We start from the raw sequence: 21,400 nt of genomic DNA on the forward strand, positions 1-21,400 counted from the left end.
AAAATAAGTAATTCACAATTTTGGTGCTACAGAGCTAATATTAAAATTTCTATTTCCTTTGAAACAATACATCCAACAGTGTACATGTATGGACTCCAAGTTGGAAGTTTTTTGTCAGAACTGGAAAAACTCCTGAAAAAAATGCAAAGTGCCAGTTATAATTTGTTTTGGATTCAGAGAATAGAGATTTTCAAAGGAGCTCAGCCTGTTTGGGTGTGTATTTGCTTGGTAGCCAAGCAAATCCAGAGCTGAGAGGCAATTCAGCTGTGGCCTATAAATATATTGCAGACTACACGCTAGGGGAGATGAAAAGCTTCTCATGAATATGTTTATGCCGGAAATTAGAAGGTTACTCAGTCCTCACAGCAATGATGCTTTGGAACAACCTTTCACTGGAGAAATGAGGCAAAGCCATTTAAGTGGCTTCTTGATTAGCTGCAGGGATGATCCTGTGGTTGTCTGTGACAAGAAATGACAGTGTTTGGGTCTGTGCATGGGCTCCTTTTCAAAACATGCCCTTACTTGTCACGGTGGGAACTTTGGATGCTGAGTGTTTTGGAAAATCTGGGTTTCACTGCCTGTCTGAGAGTGAGCAGAGGCCATTCATAAATATCCACTGACATGGAGCTCTTCAAACCCCCTTTTCATGTGGTACTAACATGGGCCATTCTGGAAGGTAAGCAAGAGACACTTGATCACAGGCTCCAGGTTTGAATAAAATGTTATGAAGAATTTTCTTTAAAAACCTAATAAATTCAGCATAAACACACAAAAGATATCTTACTCAGACTTGCTAGCAGTTATTACACAACCCCTTCCAATTACTACTTTATTACAGAGTATCGCCTTCATGCTGCACACTGCCTTGTGCAAGCCATGCTGATATTCTATGCGCTAGGAGTTGCCACAGCACACATTTCAGAGAGAATGAAGGCAATTATGGTATCCCTGGAGATGGGTGGCACCCTCTGGCCCGAGGGCACTCCAAGGCTAACCCCCATCACCTACATCGTGCCCTGGAGGAGCACTTAGGGTGACATAGGGTGGAAAACAACGTGGAACTGCAGGGCGTAGGCAATGTACAACTGCGCCCAGCCAAAAGGCAGCTTTTCTCTGCTTGCTTTTCTTGTCCTAAAACTAAATTAAGTTGGTCAAACCTGACAACTGCACTAGTGTTTTGGTTTGTTTTCCTCCAGCCTTTCTCGTCTCTCTGCTTCTTTGGTTTGCACTTTTGGTGGCCATGATCACAGATTGGTTTGGGATGCGGGTTCTGGACCTTACTAAGGACGTTTCACTCCATCATGGTGTTTCCTCCCTCATGAGATGCTCCTGATTAGCTGCCTGAAATACAGGTTTCACAAGGAACTCCTGTGGCACAGAAGTTTGTCTGGCAAAACTAATTGAGGAGAAATGGCCCAATTAAGAAACTCATTGTACTTTTCCATTTCTAATGGCAAACTCTGCAACAATTTATGTCCTGTAGGAAGAGTTTGGAGACTTAGAAAAGGTCCTCATTATTTTTTGAGCTGTCAAGCAGTGCAACTCATGCAATCATCTGTGTCTGGCAGTCCCCAGAACCAAAGGCTGTGTAGAGAATGGGTAAGTGTTGTGCAAAGCCTTCAACAAAAGCCCAGCTCACTCTCAGCTTCTTCAGCTAATGACCAGCTTTTATCTGACATGTACATGCCTACCCATATAGCTGAAAACATCGTGGACACGGTTGTTCATTGGAGCAAATCAGAATGATACCCAGGTCTGCCCCACCACACCTCAGCAAAAGCTTTAAACCTAATTTCTCAGTTTAATCTAAAACAAAAAGCTCTAGAGAGTTTCAGGGAATATTCCCCTAAGAATCTACTTTCTCAATGAAAGCTCAGCAGCAGCAGAGGGACAGACACACAGCTCTGAAAAACATTTGGTCATGTCTCTGCTAGCAGTCTCCTCTAGCAGGAATGTTTTCCTGGATCCTGCCATTTAAATGTCTCCTTCTGGCAGCCAGCTTGAACCCCCAGGCCTTCAATCTGCGAGCTCAGTACTAATGTCCTTCCACTCCTTAAATTCTCAGCTGAGAATTCTCCAAAGGAGAGGATACACCTAAAATAAATATAGCAATATATAAATGTAATAGTATAATAAAATATGGTGGTTTTCCAGTTGAACCATTTCAGGCACCAAAACACACACAAAAAATATTCTTACAAGGTTCATTCTCTTTGACAAGTAAACAGGCAATCAAGACAAACTGGTCAGCAGCTGGCTGAGCAACATCTAGAGCCATGGCCCAGAGGATTTACTGGTCTTTGAAGAATATATTTCCTTCAAATAAGCTCTATTGTAAAAAGGGAAAGAAAATACAGTGAAGTTGTTACCTATGGGAACATTCAACCTTTATAAACCCTGCTCTTACCCAGTATTTTCTGGGCAAGGCTTTTCCAGAGCCTGTGTAGTACTTTAACATGATTGTACTTTGTACAAAGATACAAAACCATTCAGTCTTTTCCAACCTTACCTTCTATAAGGATCCTTGTGACATGATCATGAAAGTGCAGTTGAAAGCCACTGGTTTATTCTCCATACATGATTCATTTGTATTGCCTTCATCACACCCCATTAGTGAAGCAGAAAATTCCTACTTCTTTGTAGGAGTTGATAGTTGACACTTTCCTTTTTCCTCCTTCAGTTATTTAACTTTGCAAGTTGATCTAATGACTTGCTGCTACCAGAATTGTTACCATTTGCTCCCTAGCCCATGGCTGTACCACCCACCCCTTCATTTTGCAGCAGCCCTGGCCCAGATGCATTTCTGAAAGCCAGTTTGGTTCATTAAACCCCCTTGTCCATTTTTGTTGTTTGTTTTCTCCCATTTTATTGGAGAGACTTATTTACTTCAATCACTCACTGAAGTTGGCCAAGCAGAAGAAACTGCACAAAGCTTTCTGGGCAGAGAGAGAATTCTCAATTTCCATCAGCAGCGAGCCGGTAACGTGGCTCACTGCACCTCCAAAAAACACAGGGAGCCATCAGGGAACACAGGGCACCTGCCTCACGTGCACAGCCTGAAACCAGCCCAGCTGGGCTCCTGCTAAAGGCCCTGGGATCCGTCCACGCTGACTTTGCACCAAGAGAATCACTCCATCAGTTTCACCAGCTCATCTGCTCAGGCAGCATCCTCCAAAGGCAAAGTGGCAAGATCTGCACGCTGCCACCAGCACTGCTGCAGCCATCAGCCAAGTGCAAGCCTGCAGGCTGCAAAGCTGCTGCTGGGGAATGCAGAGAAACCAACAGGCACCAGATTTAGCAAGTAGGAGTGGTATCCACACAAAGAACTTTATTTTAATCAATACAGCAGTGAAAAAGCAAACTTTTCAAGAAGGAGGGGGGGAGAAAAAGAGCTTTCTGTCTTTATGTTTAATAAAAACACTTGCTCTAAGACAAAAATAATTTACATTCTGATAACTCACATTCAAAAATAAATAAAGGCATCAGGGCGTAACATTCAAATGAATACCTAGTAAAAGCGGTAATGTATTTGTATTAATAATCAAGAATTTAACACTGCAATATTTAATCTTGGATCTGTGAACACAAATGTCAACTCCTACACAGCAATAACTGAAGACAGGTACACCATTAGGAGCACAGACACTGACTTCTGTTAAGTTTAAAAGGTAAGAATTGTACTTAACAAAAATCTTCTCCATAGATTTGGATTTCTGTGATATAGAAATCCAGAAAAATCACAGAAAAACCACTCTGAGTGGCAAACAACAACAACAAAAAAATACTGAAGTAACTAAAGAAAACTGGTTTAAAAAGAAATTTGGTTAACAAATAGGAATCATGATTCAGGATTACCTCTCCCCCAGAATATCCACTCGATTATTTTGCTCTAAGGTACATAATGCAGCACACAGAAAAGTTATTCGATTTTATATAGCACTAAAATGCAGGCTTCTGCCATTTGGTCCATTTACATTTTGTTGATTATTTTAGCCTGCTGTATTGGAAAGAAAAGTTGTGTCTCTCTGAATCTTTGGATATGAAAAACAGAGAAATTACATTCTTCAGCATAAAAGCAAATTTTTGAGAAACCTGTGCATTTCTTTTTTTGGTTTTTTGGGCTTTTTTGTTTTGCCTTTTTTTTTTCTTGTTAAGCACATATATTTTATTACTTTCATTCATGCAAAAACTGTGAATTAAACCCATTCCAGATGAAGATTATACCACAAAATTTAAATAGTCAATTTATCAGAGTACAGAACAAAGGAAAGAAGCTTAATTCACGTAACATCTTGCTACTGGACTCTACTCAGTCAGCCAAATTACACTATCATTACATATTTGCATTCTTAGAGATGCAGGCATAACAATCCATCCAGGAAAACTAAAAGACACATTTAAAATAGGAGAGATCTGATAACTATACTTACTCATTTTTACATAAGAGGCTCAAATGCTTATAAAACTACACGTATCTGCCAGAGAACACAGACACTAAACTGCTCAAACAAACTACAAGTAACCACTGCAGACCCAACAGTAATACTAAGGAAAAGTTATTAACATCATTACAATATCAAATCCTTATCTTTCCTAAAAATGTAAGTGCAAATCACAAGTTGCAATTCAAACATGTAGAGAGCTTGAAATGAGTAAAATAATTCAGGTGTATAACATTATTAATATTCTGTGTTAGCCACATAATATTCAAACAGAGATTGGAATTTTAATTGGGGGAATTTTTTTTTTTTTAGTGAAGGAGAGTTAAATTCCACGGGGTTGTGTCTCTGAAGGAGCAGGAAGAATCCTCCAACAAACATTCTGTCATTGCCAAATCGTGCCTTAGGCACTGTACTCAATTACGTCGGTTTTGGCAAGCAGATTTGCAAAGCAATCACCTGCACAATCACAAACAAAATCTATTCACACTCTGAAGGTATGCAGCCTTCAATCAACATCTCATAGCATGTTATGAACAAACATATTATTCTTGTAGCAATAGGCACAGAACACCTGCCCCAAGTCCCCCACCTCCACACCAACACTTCAGTTTTTAAGCAGAATATGAATTTCCCAAATTTGATACTCATTCTCAGGACTCTATAGGGCAACTGTCACCTGTTGTATTGTGTTAGCTTGACATATACTACAGTAGAATTAGATATATACCTGAAAAATCCAGTTTGCAAAGATTACAAATGTATCAAGCTGCCAGTAAAGAGTTCCTATATCTACATATGACGGTGCAAGATAGCAGTGTCATAAAGGCACTTGTCTCTCACAGACAGTACTATCTTCTCTAATCAGACAAAAATAGATCTTAAAAATATTTATTGTAACATCTGAAATGGTTTCTACTCCTTAAAGTGGTGCAAACCATCATCTATAGAATACTAATTCCTTAGTTCATCCTGAAAGAGCTGAGTGCAAATTATCCACAATTGAATATACCTTTATATATATCTATATTCTTTATATATATCTGTATATACTCAAATCATTTTAATGCCATGCTTTCAAAAAATGCCAAAAAACATGCTATAGTAGAAATGTGATTGGCACTAGCAGCCACAAATAAAAAGGTAGGTGCATACAACAGTACAAGCAAGCTTATTTATGAAGCTTCTGAAATAAGTGAATGAGTTGCAGAGAGAGACATTTGCCACAAGTCCTTCCAAGACATGCTCGAAGCCACACCTGACCATGTAGCACATACTTACATCATTAGGGACATCTTTATAGCTGGCTACCTAATTTTACAAAAATAATTCCAAAATGCACATTTCACTTCAAAGTGAAGTCTGTTTATGTTTGTGCCAAATGTGAAAACCAGACACAACAGCAGAGTTTAAAAAGACACCTAAGCAGCCACTACATAAAGTTCAGTGCAGTTTTCAAGGGTGTATGGATGGCAGTTTGAAATCCTCAAAATCCCCTTTATCTGTTTGGTATAAATGTACAGATTTTCCTCTCCAAGTCTCAGTACCTTAAAGCAGTAACTTGAAAGAATTTCCACCAACAAAAGACCTGGTTTTGCAAATCAAAAGGCTCAGGTATTACAAAAATTGACATAACTGGCTTTGCTATGTAAATGCTAATTTGCAGCTGGCATTATAGCTTCATTAACTGAGATATCTAGATGCTATGATGGATGGAATAAATCAAGTACAATCCAAAAGCCAGCAGGCTTTTTGCCCTTAGTACTTTATGTCATGACAGCACATTAACAGGACATCCAGACTGCTGTGAAGTTGCTGGATGGAGCCTCATGCCTTAATACTAATTTTCATGTTCAGTCTCCTTAAATAGTTTTGCCAGTATTGTACCATAAGGAAGTTTCTGTGTCTTTGAAAAACCTGCATTCACTGAACATTGCACAAGGCTATTGAAATAAAAACAAGAAAGAAAAAGAGAAGGGAAAAAAAAAAAAAAAAAGAAGAAGCTATTTGATCAAGTATTAAGCTATTCCTTCAGAGAATTGCACTTCTTTGCTTATATCAGTGACCAGAATTGCTGATGGTGTACTGACAGTTGCCATGGCAAGTGGGTGACTGCGTGGGATAGCAGACATATAGCCAAGTCAACTGCTTATGCAATTTCCATTATTTCAGCAGGCACAGAATACTTTATTATGTGCTGCCAATGATCTTCCTAAGGTGCCAAAGGGGAAAATGTTCTTCTGTGTCAGGCCATGGCTCTTTCAGTATTCCCATTCGTCTGTTTTCATGTCCAGATAGTAAAGAATATTCTGTGCAAGCTTTACTGCCTGCTTCCTGGCAGCCTTACACCGCTCGTCACCTTGCGGATCAACAGCATCCAGGGCTAGAAGCTGTTTTGTAAGAAGTTCTTCCAGTCTCATGTAATTTTTATCTGTTCTGTTTCCATCAAACGAAATCACCTCCTTCTGTATTTGAGACAAGTTTCCAAGCACAGTCCAAACTGCTTTATGACAACGATGTTCAACAGCAGTTTGCTCTGGATACTTTTGCCTTTTTTCCAGCGCTTCATTCAAATCAATATATGTTATAAGAGTCTGAACTTCAATTACTGCTCTTCTCCTGGCCTCTCTAATACAGGGATTTTTTCCTGGACTCACTTCATCTAGGTGGGCAATTAGTCCCTGCAACTCTGCTTTCAATCCCAGATACAAATCAGAGGCATTCTCTGTTTTTAGAAGTAAGGAATGAACTTCCTTCATCTTCTTACGGATCTCTTCTATTTTCAGAATGGACTGATTTTTTGCCAAATCATAAGCCTGAGTAGAATTTGCTTCTTCATCCAAGTCCAGGTATTTCTGCAATTTATTGATCTCTTCTACTACTTCCTTTCTGTAGTTTCTTATTTCCGTGCGACCACAGACATCTAAAGCATCCAAATCAGCAATGAGGCCTGTGAGCACACAGGACAGATGCCTGCAGGTATCATTGCTACTCACTCCCATTAGAAGCGCAATGAGAGTTCCTCTGGCTTTGTTCACCTCACACATTACAGAGTTAATTTTGGAGACAGAAGGATGAACATCATTAGAGAGTGGCAGGGACAGCTGTTTCTTCACAGCATTCTCTATAATCTCCTGGACAGTACATATCTTTGTCAGAGTCCGGTATCTTGCTTTGCGTAGAGAAATTTTCCCTCCAGTTTTCACCTGGGTAAGCCTCAGCACAATGTCCTGAATGCCTTCTTCAAATTCATCACTTATACCGTTTCCTCCTTCGTAAAAAGGTGTGATCTCGCGTTCCACAAGAGCCTGTGCCTCCTTGAATAAAGCCTCTATTTCCAGTCTGCGCGGATGGTTTGCATTTTGTTCCAGTTCCTTCAGCAGCCTCTCAGTTTCCTGGGCAGCTCGCTTTCTGGCCTGCTGGATATCCCCCTTCCCTTCGGTGTCCACAGAATCGATCTCAAAAAGCTGTTTTGTAAGGTTTCTTTCCAGTTCCTTGTAATCTCGGTCGGTAGACAGACCGCTGAAGACAGCCACTTGCTGTTCGATCTCTTTGACTTGTTTCTGTATCTCATGTAACCGTTTCACGGATGGGTGTTGGTTACCCATATCCATTCCTCTTCCCCCGTCCGGCTTCTGACGAGCTACAAGGAAAACGAGAACAAGACTTGCTTAAGTGCTACACGAGCACACACTGCAACTTCTACATTCTGAAGCACTTCAGCAAACTATTTTAAGTACCTTCACCAATACGAATAAACCGCTCAGCTGATATTTCATAACCCTTTAATTTTTTTACACCTTTCTCCCGGCCGGGCCGCAGGGGCGACGCTTTAGTTGCCGCACGCCCAGCTCCAGGCTGCTCACCCCCAGCCTTCCCCACCTGCTCTGCAGCCGAAGCCGCCGCAGAACAAACAGGGCACCCGCAGCCCAGGGAGAACCCGGAGCGAGGGGAGAACAGCGGCCGAACCCGACGGCTCTCGGGCGCCACAGCCGCGGGGCAGCGCTCCGACCCCGCACATACCTTGGTGGTGCCTCTTTGAACTCGTCGCCCCCGCCATGGCCGCAACCTCCCGCCTCCCCCGCGGTGGGGCCCGGCGCAGCGCGAAGAGGAAATGACACCGGGCCGCCGCCGAGGCACCTGCGGGAGGCTCGTCCCCACCGGCCCCGCAGCGAACCCGCGCGGCGCCCGCGACCCGCCGCCGTCGTTCACTCACTCACCCGCCGCCCGGCGAGGACCCGCTGCCCGGCCCGGCGCTGCGCCACGGGCCGAGCGCCGCGAACCGCCCGAGCCCCGCCCGGCCCGGCCCGGCCGCGCAGAGGGAGGCGGAGGCCGAGGCGGGCCCGGGCCCGGCCCCGACCTGGCCCCGCCCCGCCCGCAGCCCCCGCACGGCAGCGCCGTAAAGCGCCGGGCCATGGCGGCTGCCTGGGTGCTGCGGGCCGGTGGCTGTTACCGCCGCCACCCCCTCGCCTCCGCGTCCTCCTCCGCGTCCTCCGGCAGCGGCCGCGCGGCGGAGCGCGGGGAGCGGCCGGACAGCGTGGTAAACCCGGCGGGGCGCGGCGGCGGCTTCTGCGGCGGCCGCGGGGGAAGCCTCGGGGGCCGCCGGCTCCGCGGAGCCCTGAGCGGGGAGCGCTCCGGCTGCCCCCCGGTAACGCCGGCGGGGCGGGGGCAGCCGGCAGCAAACCGCGATCCCCGCGGCTTCTGGTTTTTGATGAGTTTGCCGAGGCCCCCGGTGTTGGGTGTTGGAGGGGCGCTGAGGTCCGGACTGTGAGCTAACCCCAGGTGTTCCGAACCCGGCTGGGGCAGGCACACGCCTGTGTGTGGGCACAGGGATGCGGGAAGAACGCTGGGCTGGGGAAAACTTAGAATCGCAGAATTATAAAATACTAATTTCTAGGCTATAAAATATTAATTTCTAGGCCACCACAAGGATCACCGAAATCCAATTCGTGGCCCTGCACAGAACAGCCCTAAGAATCGCACCATTGATAGAGTTGCCTAAAAGCTCCTTGAGCTTGTCGTGCTTGGGGCCGTGACCCCATCCTTGGGGAGTCTGTTCCAGTGACCCTCAGCCCTCTGGGTGAAGAGCCTGTAATATCCAGCCTAAACTTCCCCTGCCTCAGCTTCACTGTTCCCTCGGGTGCTGGCACTGGTCGCCAGAGGGCAGAGATCAGCGCCGCAAAAAACTTGGATACGCTTGCTGGTTCTCTCCGTGAAATCAGTGGTAGAAAAATGAAAACAAACAACAAAAAATTTTTTAAAAAACCAACTGGTCGCAGTAAATAAATGTGCTTTCTTTCTGAACTTGCTATGCTTTAAGGCTTCGTGGCGTTTGGGAATTTATTCCAAATTGCGAGGTCCTTCAGCAGCTCCGCAGCGGTGCTGGTGACGCGCTGTGTCTGTGTTTGCAGGGCCTGGGTTTCCGTCCCCCTCCACACTCGCACAGTGACTGGATCGGGCCCCCGGACAAGCACTCCAACCTGCGCCCCGTCATCTTCTACGTGCCCCCCGAGGAGTCGGCGCTGGAGCGGCGCCTGCGGGAGGCGCGCCAGGAGGCGCAGGCCAGCAACCAGCGCTTCTGGGCACGGCACAACCGCGCCTTCCGCCAGGTGAGCCCGCCGGGCCCGCGCCCGCTGCTGCTGCTGCTGCTGCCTGCCCGAAACCCGGGGCTCGCTTCTGCCCGCTGTTAACGCCCTCAGCGTCACGGGGGAAATGATGGTTTTGTCCTTCATTTATTTAAATGATGCACAAAACTAAACAGCCCGCGCGTTTTATTGCTGCCTAGTGGCATAGAGTATTTGCCTTTTTCCTGTCTTGCACTGAAAGTATAAAGTTGTAGCTGCCCGACATGCTGGATCTGTGGCTAGAGCAGCTGTTGAAAATTATTTCATGGCTGGTTTTTTTCTTGTCATAAGTGAGAGAAATTTGGTGTAATTACCAAGACTAAATGAGGGTAAATGATATGTCCCATTTTACTGACAGCACATCCCAGCAAGGCTAAAGTGAGTCTGTCTTTCCTGATTTTAGCATCTCCCAGCCAATGTGGCATTTTTGGAAGAACAGTAACAGTTCAGTAATTCACCATTGTTTATGATGTTGAACATCATATCCTCTCAAAACTTGCAAAGATCCCAGAAATAAATGAAGCTTGGTTTTTTTTTAATTCCACAGAACTGTTTTTAAGTCTGTAAAACTCACACACAAATTATTACTGTGTCTAAATAATTTTAATTTTTTAGGCTGCATGTTTTCCTCTATGCTCAAAATCTCAGTTATACAGTACAGCATGTTTCCATAGTTTGTTTTATAAACTGAAAGTTTGACTCCTGTCAGTCAGCACTAAAGTTTGGCTGTAGCATTACTCCACAAATCAGTTTTATGAGTATCAGTAGGACACTTGCATGAATTAATTGATGCATGCAGGTAGCAGGATCTAAGTGACCAGAGTAACTCGCTAGACTAAGAAAAGTGTTCAGTTGACACTTGCAAGTATAACAAGTATTGCTAGTTATTTCAAAGGGTGTTGAACACCACGTTGCTATGTAATTAAAACCAATGGTTAGCTTCAAGGACTGACTACATCCCATTCTAATGTGGAAAAACATGTTTTAGGAAAAAGAAGAATTTATTTATTCAAGACTGAAAGCCAAGGGTCTGGAAATGAGAGATGAATCAGGTTAGTGAGATCTTTGTTAATAACTTAGGATGCATTCTGCTTAACTTTGAATTTGGTTAGTTTATGCTCTTTGTGTTCTGTCACAAGTAAATCTTAGGGGTAGGATTTAGAGCTGTTTTCAGGAGTGTGATAATAAGAGACAAGGAGCTTTTCAGAGATGTGCATGTGGGGGTCAGATCATCTCTTGCACTGTTCTCCCCCTAATTCCTTCCCTGCAGCCTGAGGGAATGTGCTGAAATCCTAGCCCAGTAATGTAATAATTGTGTAGCCTGAGGAGGAGGAAGGGACTTTTTACTTTCACACCTCCTAAGCCAGTGAGCTGCCTGAGATAAACACACAGAGCATTTGCCTCAAGTGCATGTTATGGATGGTGGATAAATTCAGAGTCTTGGGCTCCAGGTCCATGGTGTGTCCAGTGAATACAATATTTTTCCTTGAGGGGGGGTAAGGCAGCTGCTATCTGCCTGTCTCTGCCTGGGTACAGTAGCTATAAAATAGTTGTCCCTCTAATTCATTGTGTGAAAATGAAAACAAAATGCCTTCATAATAATGGTGAATTGGGCATTGTAGTATGAGGTTGAACACTTTGTTCACAGAATAATGATCTGTTTGAGTTCAGTGAAGCATCTGCTCTGATGTTCTGTATGTCACAGACCATTATTTTTCTTTTCTGTTTGTATTCTGGTGATCACTGCTTGAGAAGTAATTTTAATTAAGATTTATGTTGTTTCAAGCCCACTTCTTTTACATTGCTGTTTTGTTGGGGTTTTTGTTTTGCTTTCATACTCTAGAAGTAAAAGAGAGTGACCACATACTTCCATTAAAAATAAATCTATATCAACTGCATGCCTTTGGTGAGCTATTCTATAATACAGCTGTGAATGCTTGTACAAATAAAAATATACACAAACAGTTGGAACAGAACTTACTTTCCTATGTAATTAATCAGTTTTCTGATACCAGTATGAAGAAACAAATTAACTGTAAGTATTAACCTGGCAGTTTTCAAATGGTTTTATAGTTAATTTATCCCATAGTATGTTAATACATTGTGGTATATTAGTTTTTTTAATAATGACTAATAGAACCAATCAATAATTTACATTTCTGTGGTCAATCTCAAAAGCCTTAAAATGCATTTTGGAAGCATAGCAAGTTGAATATTGCAATTCCATTTCCCTTATCGTATCCATATTCCCTGGGGCACTGAGATTTGACTGTCATTTTAGGGACATTTTGTGCCAGAAGGGTTGTGTAGGAATTGTCTGGTAGAGCTGAGAATATTTGCTGGTTCTCAGGATTAGACATCTTGTGCTGTAGCCACAGGTCTTCCTGGACCTTTTTATATTCTGGTTATGAGTGACATATTCAAAATCATCTTTTGTTCTCAAAATAATTGCCTACTAGATTGTTTGGAAGTCTCATATCTCAGAACATAAACTTTTTGCCTGAAGTTACTTGGAATTTATTAACAGAAATAGAAAAAGAATTACATCTGAAAATACCATGTCAGTTGTGGATAGTGTTCTTTTGATATTTATGGACTTGCTTTAGGGGGGGAAATTAAGTTACTAAATGCTCTTATTGGTACTCTTTATGCTTCAGACCTGTGAGAAATTATTTTATTTGAAGGATAGATACTCCTAGATCTATGCACATTTTCATAGTGGCTTGCTGCTTCCCTAAGAGCTGATAAACTTTATTACTTGCACAAGGAATAGAGGTTTAAGAACTATGCCAGCTTCAAGATGATCAGTATTTTTAATCTGCTGTGCTCTCTAGATAAGTTTTAAAAGGTTAAAAGTTAAAGGCATTAACTTGTTCAGGTTTACACAGAAAGCTTATAGGAGCAAGGAGTTAGACCTAACATCTAACCCAGTGTTTTGGTCCAAAGAATTGCCTTGACTTTGTTACACCAAAACCTATTTTCAGGTCAAAAAGCAACACTGAGTGCAGAAGAAATGGCTGACTTTTACAAGGACTTTCTAAGTAAAAATTTAAAAAAGCATTTGCAGTATAACAGGTATGTAGAAGGTGTTTATGTTGACCATTATACATTACAGTTTAGGTGAAAGATATAAGATGAAGTTTAAAATTTGAATGGTTTTTCTGTAATTGGTAAAACAGCACAAACCCCTGTAATTTTGGAAAATTATTTTTTTAATGCTGTTTTTAGCATTTGACAAATCTGCATTATCATTTGAGTTCTGCTGCTGCTTATTGTTGTTTTAGCGGAAAGATAAGCTCAAGTCTGAAATTCAAAGAGACAAGATCAGGCACATTTTATTATCTTAGGGCACAGGTTTTTTCATGCTGCTAATTGAAACTGATAAATATGCAAATAGACCACTTGAAAGTTCTGTATAACAGATTCTAGCTGACTGTTAAATAAGGACAAGTAAATGTGATTTATCTCAAAGGAAAATCATTTAATGGGAGTAATATTTAATAATCCTGGGTCTGTTATTTTGCCAGTGTCTAGTAAAAAAGTGATCAGCTTTTGAGTTTGACAAGGCATAAATTGATCACCAGTCCTGGGTAGAACCTCAGCTACATCTTGGTGAACCCACATCCAACTCTTCAGAGCATCTCCTGCCTTGTTTCACTGTTACTGTGTGTAAAACAGCTCAATAAACTGGACTGGGGATCTGAAAGGGGTGAAAAATGACTTGCAAACTCACATACCCCTGCAGGTAGCTGTGCACACTTGAAAAAGGGCTAGAAGTGAGGGAGGAGTGGGAAGGTGAAGGAAGACAGCACTTAATCCAGGAATGCTGACCACTGAATGTGAAAGCACAACTGCAGTTTCCTCTCTGTACTGGATTGGGAGATTATTAGGCTCAAATATCAGGTGTGACTGGGTTTCTTATGGCATAATGCTAGTGAGAGTTCTGCCATCACTGCAGCTGATCTGTAACCAATGGTGGCTTAAGTTTCTTTGTATATTGTCCATAAACCATAAAACACTGTAAAATCCTGGAAGAACAATTTAACTCACAAATATTTAAACCTACACATCTTAATTTGCCCATGGAGGGTCAGGGGGAAACCTCACCATAATCCAAAACAACAGCATGAAAAGATGCAAAATAAGAAATTGTTTTTAGTGAAAGGATTGTCAATACATTGCCTATAATTGATAAGTGGGAATGCAAATAGTTTATCTTAGAACTGGTTTCCAGTTGCCATTGTTGTAGTGACTTTAGGATAGTGTCCCATCTTCAGGGGAACAAAATTCAGGCTTTGTACTTATACATGACTTTCCTTGCTACTGACTTGGAAAATCAGGTTGTGTTGGCTGCATTGTTGTAGTTTCAAAGTGGAACTGCACAGCCCTGAAAACAGCAGAGCTTTTCACAGGCAGTCTGATTTTGAGGGGTCATATTTATAAAAATCTGTTTATGCATTTAGCTGTATGTTCTTTTGCAGTATTGCCAGCTGGCCTGAAAACTGGCAGCTGAAGTGTTGCAACTTCTAAAATGTAGTTAAAATTGAAGCAATGACTGTGCATAGATGCCTTGAATATTTAGTTCAGGGTACTTAGACTGGAAATAGAGTTTAGTTTTAGAAAAAAATTCAAGAAGGATATAGAAAATTAAACGTGAAAGGGGAAAAGAAACAGTTGCAATGCTGGCATGATACTTTTATTTAACATGACAATTGAAGGGGTAGCTCAGTGCTGCCTGTCAGTGTGAATTTGGCTGCTGTCCTCACTGAGAGGCTGCTATCTGAGGCTTATGTTAGATCTGTGCATGCAAGGTTTGCCCCAGATATCTCAGGAGAAGACCTAAATCCTAGTGTTCTAGTTACAGAATTCTGTGTATCCAATTGCTTCTTGTGAGCATTTTACAACATGGAAGTGAGATCCTTGTTAGAAACTAGAAAAAAATTTTGATATTATCTTAATTTGTAACAGGGGCAAAGAACTTGAAGCAAGTTTGCAGAGGTTAAAAAGGGCTGATGCAGACTATACTGTGAATAATTGTAATTGGTTCCAGAAGCCATGCATGATTAATAAAAAATTATTTAAAGATATAAAGACTAACTGACAATATTAAAGGCATTATCTTTAAAAGATACTGCAGTAGAAGGGTAATGTTGGGTTATACAATTAGCCTTTGAAGTGTGATTTGATTTTATTTTTTGCCACCCTTGTATGAGACCAACTCTGCCCTTTTTAACACAGGCATCTTTATCCACACACAAACAAATTTTACCTGAAGCACAGCACTGGCAGGTAGTCCAGATAGCTTGGTGATCTGCTTTACTTCTGAAACATGAGACATGGGTTTAACTATTTTATCTCACCTGATTTCAAATGCAGTTGCAACCATGTAATCCATGTGCAGTCTGTTCCTGAATATGGATATACACATAGAGTTTTTCATAGGTTATTTAACTCTTAGTAGGCAGGAAAAGGGTTTCCACAAAGAACACAATTTGGCAATGCCAAAGGATATTTTAATATAATTGTGTATTTTTTTCCTGTTCTTGTTCTGTGTGCTGATGATTTTCTTGGCTTTGGAATCCTAGAGATTGGTATAAACATAACTTTAGGATCACATTCCTCATGGGACAAGTTGCACTGATGAGAGCTCTGAGGTGGCTTCGTCGGAGAAAGAAAAATGTAGAACAGTAATCACAGCTCCATGAAGAATGCAACACTACATGTTCTAAAATTGTGGTTTTTAGTAATGTTCAAAATCTGAATGATTGATGCAATAATTACTTGAATTTGTTTGTTAAACTATGGAAATAAAAGTCAACACTGGTCTTAATTTATAATTAGTATGTAGATTTCCTTTACCCTTTATTCCAGGAATATCTGAAATATTTCTCCACCAAAACACAATGAAGAAAACATTTAAAAACTGTTCCTTTTTCATGTCAGATGGAATGGATAATGAGTGTCCTGTTTTTACTATAGAGTTATGGCTGCTAAATAATATGAGATTGTGTGCTGCACCTGAAGTCTGGTCTCAGAATGATATCTCCACTAACTATATTGATATATAAAGACAAAAATTTGTCATTTTGCAGCAGTTGCCTGTCTGGGGCAGTAACTACCCATAAGTAATACAATGAGTATGAAGAAACAAGTTTGAATTGAGAGTATATATACAATCTGTTTAGAATAATCCTCTCTTCAGTGTGATTATCTGCTATTTTTGATAAAGATTTAAGATATGATTTCATATAAAGTGTTATGCAATAGAATCTTAGATTTTCTTTTTTTTAATTAAGAGAAATGTGCCTCCCTTGGACAAGAGCTCCTCTGATCCATAACTGGTAAATGTTTTAATTGCTGAGCAATTTAACAAATGTGCTACCCATCATTTAATCTTGGTAGAAGACAAAACTGGTAACTCCTGCATGAAGAATGACATTACTACAAGCATGTACTGCTTTCTCCTGGTTCATCTCTTCCAAAAAATGTGCTCTTCTCACCAGCTTCTCCAAAGCACTGAAAATAACTTGTCTGAGGGTTGTTTTTGTGGCCTCCAGGCAGGTAACAGCAATTGAAAGGAGCTTGGTTCAAGTGAAATCCTGAAATATTATGCCATTTTTAAATTAAAAGAAGTCTCATTCCTCACTATCTTCTCTCTGTCCATTTATACAGTTAAATTACTTTTTTCAATCCACTACCTACTAAGAGGATTCTGTTAAAAAGAATGTATGCTGTCAGATGAAATGTTTTCCTAAAGCTGGGCTGTAGGGAAGGTTCTGCTTTTGGAAGCATCATCTCAGTAGCCATTGACCTATTTTTCATATCCAAACATGACATGATTTGTTCACAGACTTTTTTCAGCTGGAGCAAAAAAGGCTTTGTCCACATCAGCTATAATAATTTTCTGCAAAATGAAATAAATTAGTGATACAGTAGCAGATCAGTGTTTTTCATACAATTATGATATTATCAGACTAAAGTGGCCACTGAATTGTGGTTTTACATATTATTAGTAAATGAAAACAGTGATTAATGGTGTTTGCTGAGATAATAACCAAAACTTTGAAAATATTTGTGAATGTTACACTGCATCAGTTACTGTAAAGGGTATATATTAAAAATTTACAAAATACCATGTTTAGGAAAATAAGTTTTTGAAATAGACTATAGTGGGTATGTCATATAATTCTTCAGGGCTTTACAGTAAATCATATCTTACAAGTATGTAAGCTTTGACCACTATGTGAATTCACACTTTAATAGGTAGTTCTGATGTAAAACAATAATTGGATAATACAAGAAAATGTCCCAGAATGGGAGAGACCAGAGCCCCAGTGGACTGGTGGTTAATGGCCATATGTTCTGACAGCCTGTGTAGAACATCCCTAAGGTAGTTTCACATATGCTTTAAATGGGTAGAGGTCAATCAAAAGCATTTTCATTTTCTGAGCTGCTCACTTCCATTAGCACAGACATTTTTGTGTCTGCCTGCTGAACCAGATCAGGAAATTGATTCACTACTCAAACTAATCCAAGGAAAAAAAACTGTTCCATGTCAGATGAGTTAATGTGCCTCATCATGCAGATATGTGTTATTTGGCATGGGGGAGCTGTGGGAATTCAAATGGAAGGTTTTGATTGTGCTTCTGTGAATTCACAGTTAAAACTGTTTTCTGAACATGCAATTTTAGTGTTTGTCACCCAAAACCAGTAGCAGCATACACTGGACCATGCTAGGATTAAGCTGTGAGCTGCTTTGTCTTTTAAATACCTCCAGGGACAGTGACTCAACCATCTCCCTGAGCAGCCTGTTCAGCTGCCTGACAACCCTTCTGGGGAAGAAATTATTCCTACTGTCTCAACTTCCCCTGGTGCAGCTTCCAGCCATTTCCTCTCCCGTTGCTTGTGGCTTGGGAGAGTGACTCTCACCTCTCCAGAACCCCCTCTGGGGTGGTTGCAGAGAGCAGGAACACTCCAGCAGTGACCTCCCTGTCCTTCCTGAACTGGGGGGCCCAGAACTGCACACAGCAGCTGAGGGGAATGGTCACTGCCCTGCTCCTGCTGGCCCCACCACTTCTGACACAGGCCAGGATGGCTGTGACCAGTGCAGTGTACAGGGGAATGGTCACTGCCCTGCTCCTGCTGGCCCCACCACTTCTGACACAGGCCAGGATGGCTGTGACCAGTGCAGTGTACAGGGGGATGGTCACTGCCCTGCTCCTGCTGGCCCCACCACTGCTGACACTGGCCAGGATGGCTGTGACCAGTGCAGTGTACAGGGGGATGGTCACTGCCCTGCTCCTGCTGGCCCCACCACTGCTGACACAGGCCAGGATGGCTGTGACCAGTGCAGTGTACAGGGGAATGGTCACTGCCCTGCTCCTGCTGGCCCCACCACTGCTGACACTGGCCAGGATGGCTGTGACCAGTGCAGTGTACAGGGGAATGGTCACTGCCCTGCTCCTGCTGGCCCCACCACTGCTGACACTGGCCAGGATGGCTGTGACCAGTGCAGTGTACAGGGGGATGGTCACTGCCCTGCTCCTGCTGGCCCCACCACTGCTGACACTGGCCAGGATGGCTGTGACCAGTGCAGTGTACAGGGGAATGGTCACTGCCCTGCTCCTGCTGGCCACATCACTGCTGACACTGGCCAGGATGGCTGTGACCAGTGCAGTGTACAGGGGAATGGTCACTGCCCTGCTCCTGCTGGCCCCACCACTGCTGACACTGGCCAGGATGGCTGTGACCAGTGCAGTGTACAGGGGAATGGTCACTGCCCTGCTCCTGCTGGCCCCACCACTGCTGACACTGGCCAGGATGGCTGTGACCAGTGCAGTGTACAGGGGGATGGTCACTGCCCTGCTCCTGCTGGCCCCACCACTGCTGACACTGGCCAGGATGGCTGTGACCAGTGCAGTGTACAGGGGAATGGTCACTGCCCTGCTCCTGCTGGCCACATCACTGCTGACACTGGCCAGGATGGCTGTGACCAGTGCAGTGTACAGGGGAATGGTCACTGCCCTGCTCCTGCTGGCCACATCACTGCTGACACTGGCCAGGATGGCTGTGACCAGTGCAGTGTACAGGGGAATGGTCACTGCCCTGCTCCTGCTGGCCACATCACTGCTGACACTGGCCAGGATGGCTTTGGCCTTCTTGGCCACCTGGGCACACTCTTACCTCATGGTCTGACACTGTTGACAGGACCATGTTGACCCTCACACCATTGGCCTTGGCCCATCAATCCAGCCTGTCCAGAGCCCTCCTGGCTTCCAGCAGATCACACTCCTGCCCAGCTTGGTGTCTTCTGCAGACTGAGGGGTCCTGGATCCTTCATCCTGGTCATTGATAAAGATATTGAACAGAACTGGCCCCACACTGCTCCCTAGGGAATGCTGCTTGTGACTGGGTGCTAAATGGATGCAGCACCATCCACCAGCACTCTGGACTCAGACATCCAGACAGTTTAACATAGAAGAGTGCACCCATCCAAGCCATGAGCAGCCAGTTTCTCCAGGAGAATACTGTGGAAAACACTGTAAAACAAGCTTTAGTGAAGTCTAGAAGGAAACATCCCTTCCCCTCATCCTCTCTGCAGGTCATCTTGTCACAGAAGGACATTGGGTCAGTCAAGCTGGACCTTCCATTTGATCCTTCTCAGGCACTTCTGGGGTTTCCAACACATCAATATCCCTAGTGTCACTGCTGCCACATGGAAATCCATCCCCAGTCTCCATGAGACAACAGATGAAAGGAGCTCCCCAGCACACCATCCCTCAGACACTGGCGTGTTGGCCCAGGCTATCTCCAGCCCTGGTTTTATCCTTTTCCCCCTTCAAATTCATTAGGATTCCGTGTGGAGTGCTGAGTCCCTTCATCTAAAACCTATTGAGGGAGTGAGGTATTTATCTATTAGGTAAGTGTTGAGGTCTGATTTAAATAGATTTAAAATATCTAATAGAACCACTGTGAAAAGATGTTATTAAAATTAATCTGTCTGAAATTTTGAATCTCATTACTAAAAACCACATGCATTTACTGAGATAATTACATTTTCTGAACAGCCAAGAGCTGTATCATTTTCACCAGTGTTGCATTACTTTTGTTGGGTTTTATCCTTGACTCAGAGCAATTGCAATAACACCAGCTGCTTTTAGATATTATTGATCATAAAACCTTTAGACATCAAAGGAAAGCTAAGGAGATGCCAAAGACTACTAAAAATAAAATTTTTATGTACACAAAAGCCTGCTACAGTAACTGAAGCTAGTGAAACAGATCAAAGAGTGACTTTTCTGTGCACATCTTCTGAATATAGGAAAAATACAGGGGAGTGTTCTTATCATTTAAGTATTTAGCTAATCCTGTCAGAAGGAACAGCAGTAGTTCATATTCAGTAGTGTCAGCATGTGCCTTTTTAGTCTCTCTCATATGCTTAGTAAGTCCACAGGAAAGCAACATTATTTTGATAATATTCAAAGAGGTTTCGTTTGTATTGACTTGAGGTGGTTTTGCTATTTTCTGAATTTCTCTGTTGGACCATTAATTTTGATAGAATATGAGAGGAGAAAGGAAGTGTCAAATGGGAATTAAGCTGCAGACTGACTAAAGGCTGGGTTAAAGTGATTGCAGCATCTTTACATATGATTAATAAAGACTTGGACTTAAAAAAAAAGGGAAGAGCTTTTCTCAATTTCATTATGATATTTAAAAGCAACGATAGCAGCTATGGAGGAGACAGCTTCTATGTTTAACTGAAAATTCTTAGGCATGCTATTAAAATCTAGTTCAAACTTCAGATTTGCTGTTTAGAAACTGACCCTTCCTGGCCCCATTTCAAGTGGACTGTCCTGCTTGCAATTTTTAGCTTCCACTGTCACTAAGCAAGATTGGTACCCTACAGGGTAATCAGATTTAGCCAAACAAGAACTTAATTTACATCCTGTGCAGAGCCCACGGGCCAATCTTTTGCATAAAGACTTGAAGATTGAAATGTTTTCATGAAAGGATAATGTATGCCTGGAACTGTAATATGCACAAATAACATTTTCATACTAAAAATTATATCCACTGATCACTGTAAACTGATTCACAGAATAATAAACCCATAATTGAATATTCAAGTTTATTTCTAAAAAAAAAAAAAAAACAAAAAAAACAAACTAGTAGGGGAAGCAAAGCTCATTTTATTTCTTAACAGTTTATGTCTTGAGAAGAGTTTATAAGTGCAGGGAATGTAATCATCTTGAAGCACATACTCATTAGTATTCACAATTATATAAATCACTTCTTTGTGCCTTGGCTTTGCATGCATTAATGGATTAAGATTTACCC

General features: G+C 42.3%; 2 protein-coding genes across 5 annotated transcripts; one reads left to right on the top strand and one right to left on the bottom strand.

Annotated features, from left to right (window-relative positions):
• Nucleotides 1–3,293: 3,293 nt before the first annotated feature.
• BAG5 (BAG cochaperone 5) lies at nucleotides 3,294–8,736 on the bottom strand. 2 transcript variants are annotated; one of them, XM_058806844.1, is made up of 2 exons: nucleotides 8,660–8,736; nucleotides 3,294–8,082 (listed from the first exon to the last, which is right to left on the bottom strand). In XM_058806844.1, exon 2 carries the CDS (start codon nucleotides 8,051–8,053, stop codon nucleotides 6,701–6,703), a length of 1,353 nt encoding a protein of 450 aa, XP_058662827.1. In that variant the 5' UTR covers nucleotides 8,054–8,082; nucleotides 8,660–8,736; the 3' UTR covers nucleotides 3,294–6,700. The 2 variants fall into 2 exon arrangements, with proteins under 2 accessions (XP_058662827.1, XP_058662826.1); XM_058806843.1 differs by lacking the exon at nucleotides 8,660–8,736 and adding an exon at nucleotides 8,463–8,643.
• Nucleotides 8,737–8,841: 105 nt separating this feature from the next.
• On the top strand, nucleotides 8,842–17,003 carry LOC131558848 (cytochrome c oxidase assembly factor 8). 3 transcript variants are annotated; one of them, XM_058806904.1, is made up of 5 exons: nucleotides 8,842–8,979; nucleotides 9,851–10,048; nucleotides 11,052–11,115; nucleotides 13,048–13,138; nucleotides 16,360–17,003. In XM_058806904.1, the coding sequence occupies exons 1-5, from the start codon at nucleotides 8,854–8,856 to the stop codon at nucleotides 16,406–16,408; spliced, it is 528 nt and encodes a 175-aa protein (XP_058662887.1). In that variant the 5' UTR covers nucleotides 8,842–8,853; the 3' UTR covers nucleotides 16,409–17,003. The 3 variants fall into 3 exon arrangements, with proteins under 3 accessions (XP_058662887.1, XP_058662886.1, XP_058662888.1); XM_058806903.1 differs by lacking the exon at nucleotides 16,360–17,003 and adding an exon at nucleotides 15,649–15,893; XM_058806905.1 differs by lacking the exon at nucleotides 16,360–17,003 and adding an exon at nucleotides 13,591–15,641.
• Nucleotides 17,004–21,400: the final 4,397 nt, after the last annotated feature.

This window comes from Ammospiza caudacuta, chromosome 6, assembly GCF_027887145.1.
Source record: "Ammospiza caudacuta isolate bAmmCau1 chromosome 6, bAmmCau1.pri, whole genome shotgun sequence".
Lineage (NCBI taxonomy): Eukaryota > Metazoa > Chordata > Aves > Passeriformes > Passerellidae > Ammospiza > Ammospiza caudacuta.

Bases quoted from the DNA above. Each gene is read 5' to 3' on its own strand.
- BAG5 (XM_058806843.1), bottom strand. From the start codon at position 8,499: ATGGCGGGGGCGACGAGTTCAAAGAGGCACCACCAAG. The intron at 8,083-8,462 runs GTATGTGCGGGG...TTTTCCTTGTAG, and splicing joins TTCAAAGAGGCACCACCAAG to CTCGTCAGAAGCCGGACGGG.
- LOC131558848 (XM_058806903.1), top strand. From the start codon at position 8,854: ATGGCGGCTGCCTGGGTGCTGCGGGCCGGTGGCTGTTACCGCCGCCAC. The intron at 8,980-9,850 runs GTAAACCCGGCG...CTGTGTTTGCAG, and splicing joins GGGAGCGGCCGGACAGCGTG to GGCCTGGGTTTCCGTCCCCC. The intron at 13,139-15,648 runs GTATGTAGAAGG...TTGGAATCCTAG, and splicing joins AAGCATTTGCAGTATAACAG to AGATTGGTATAAACATAACT.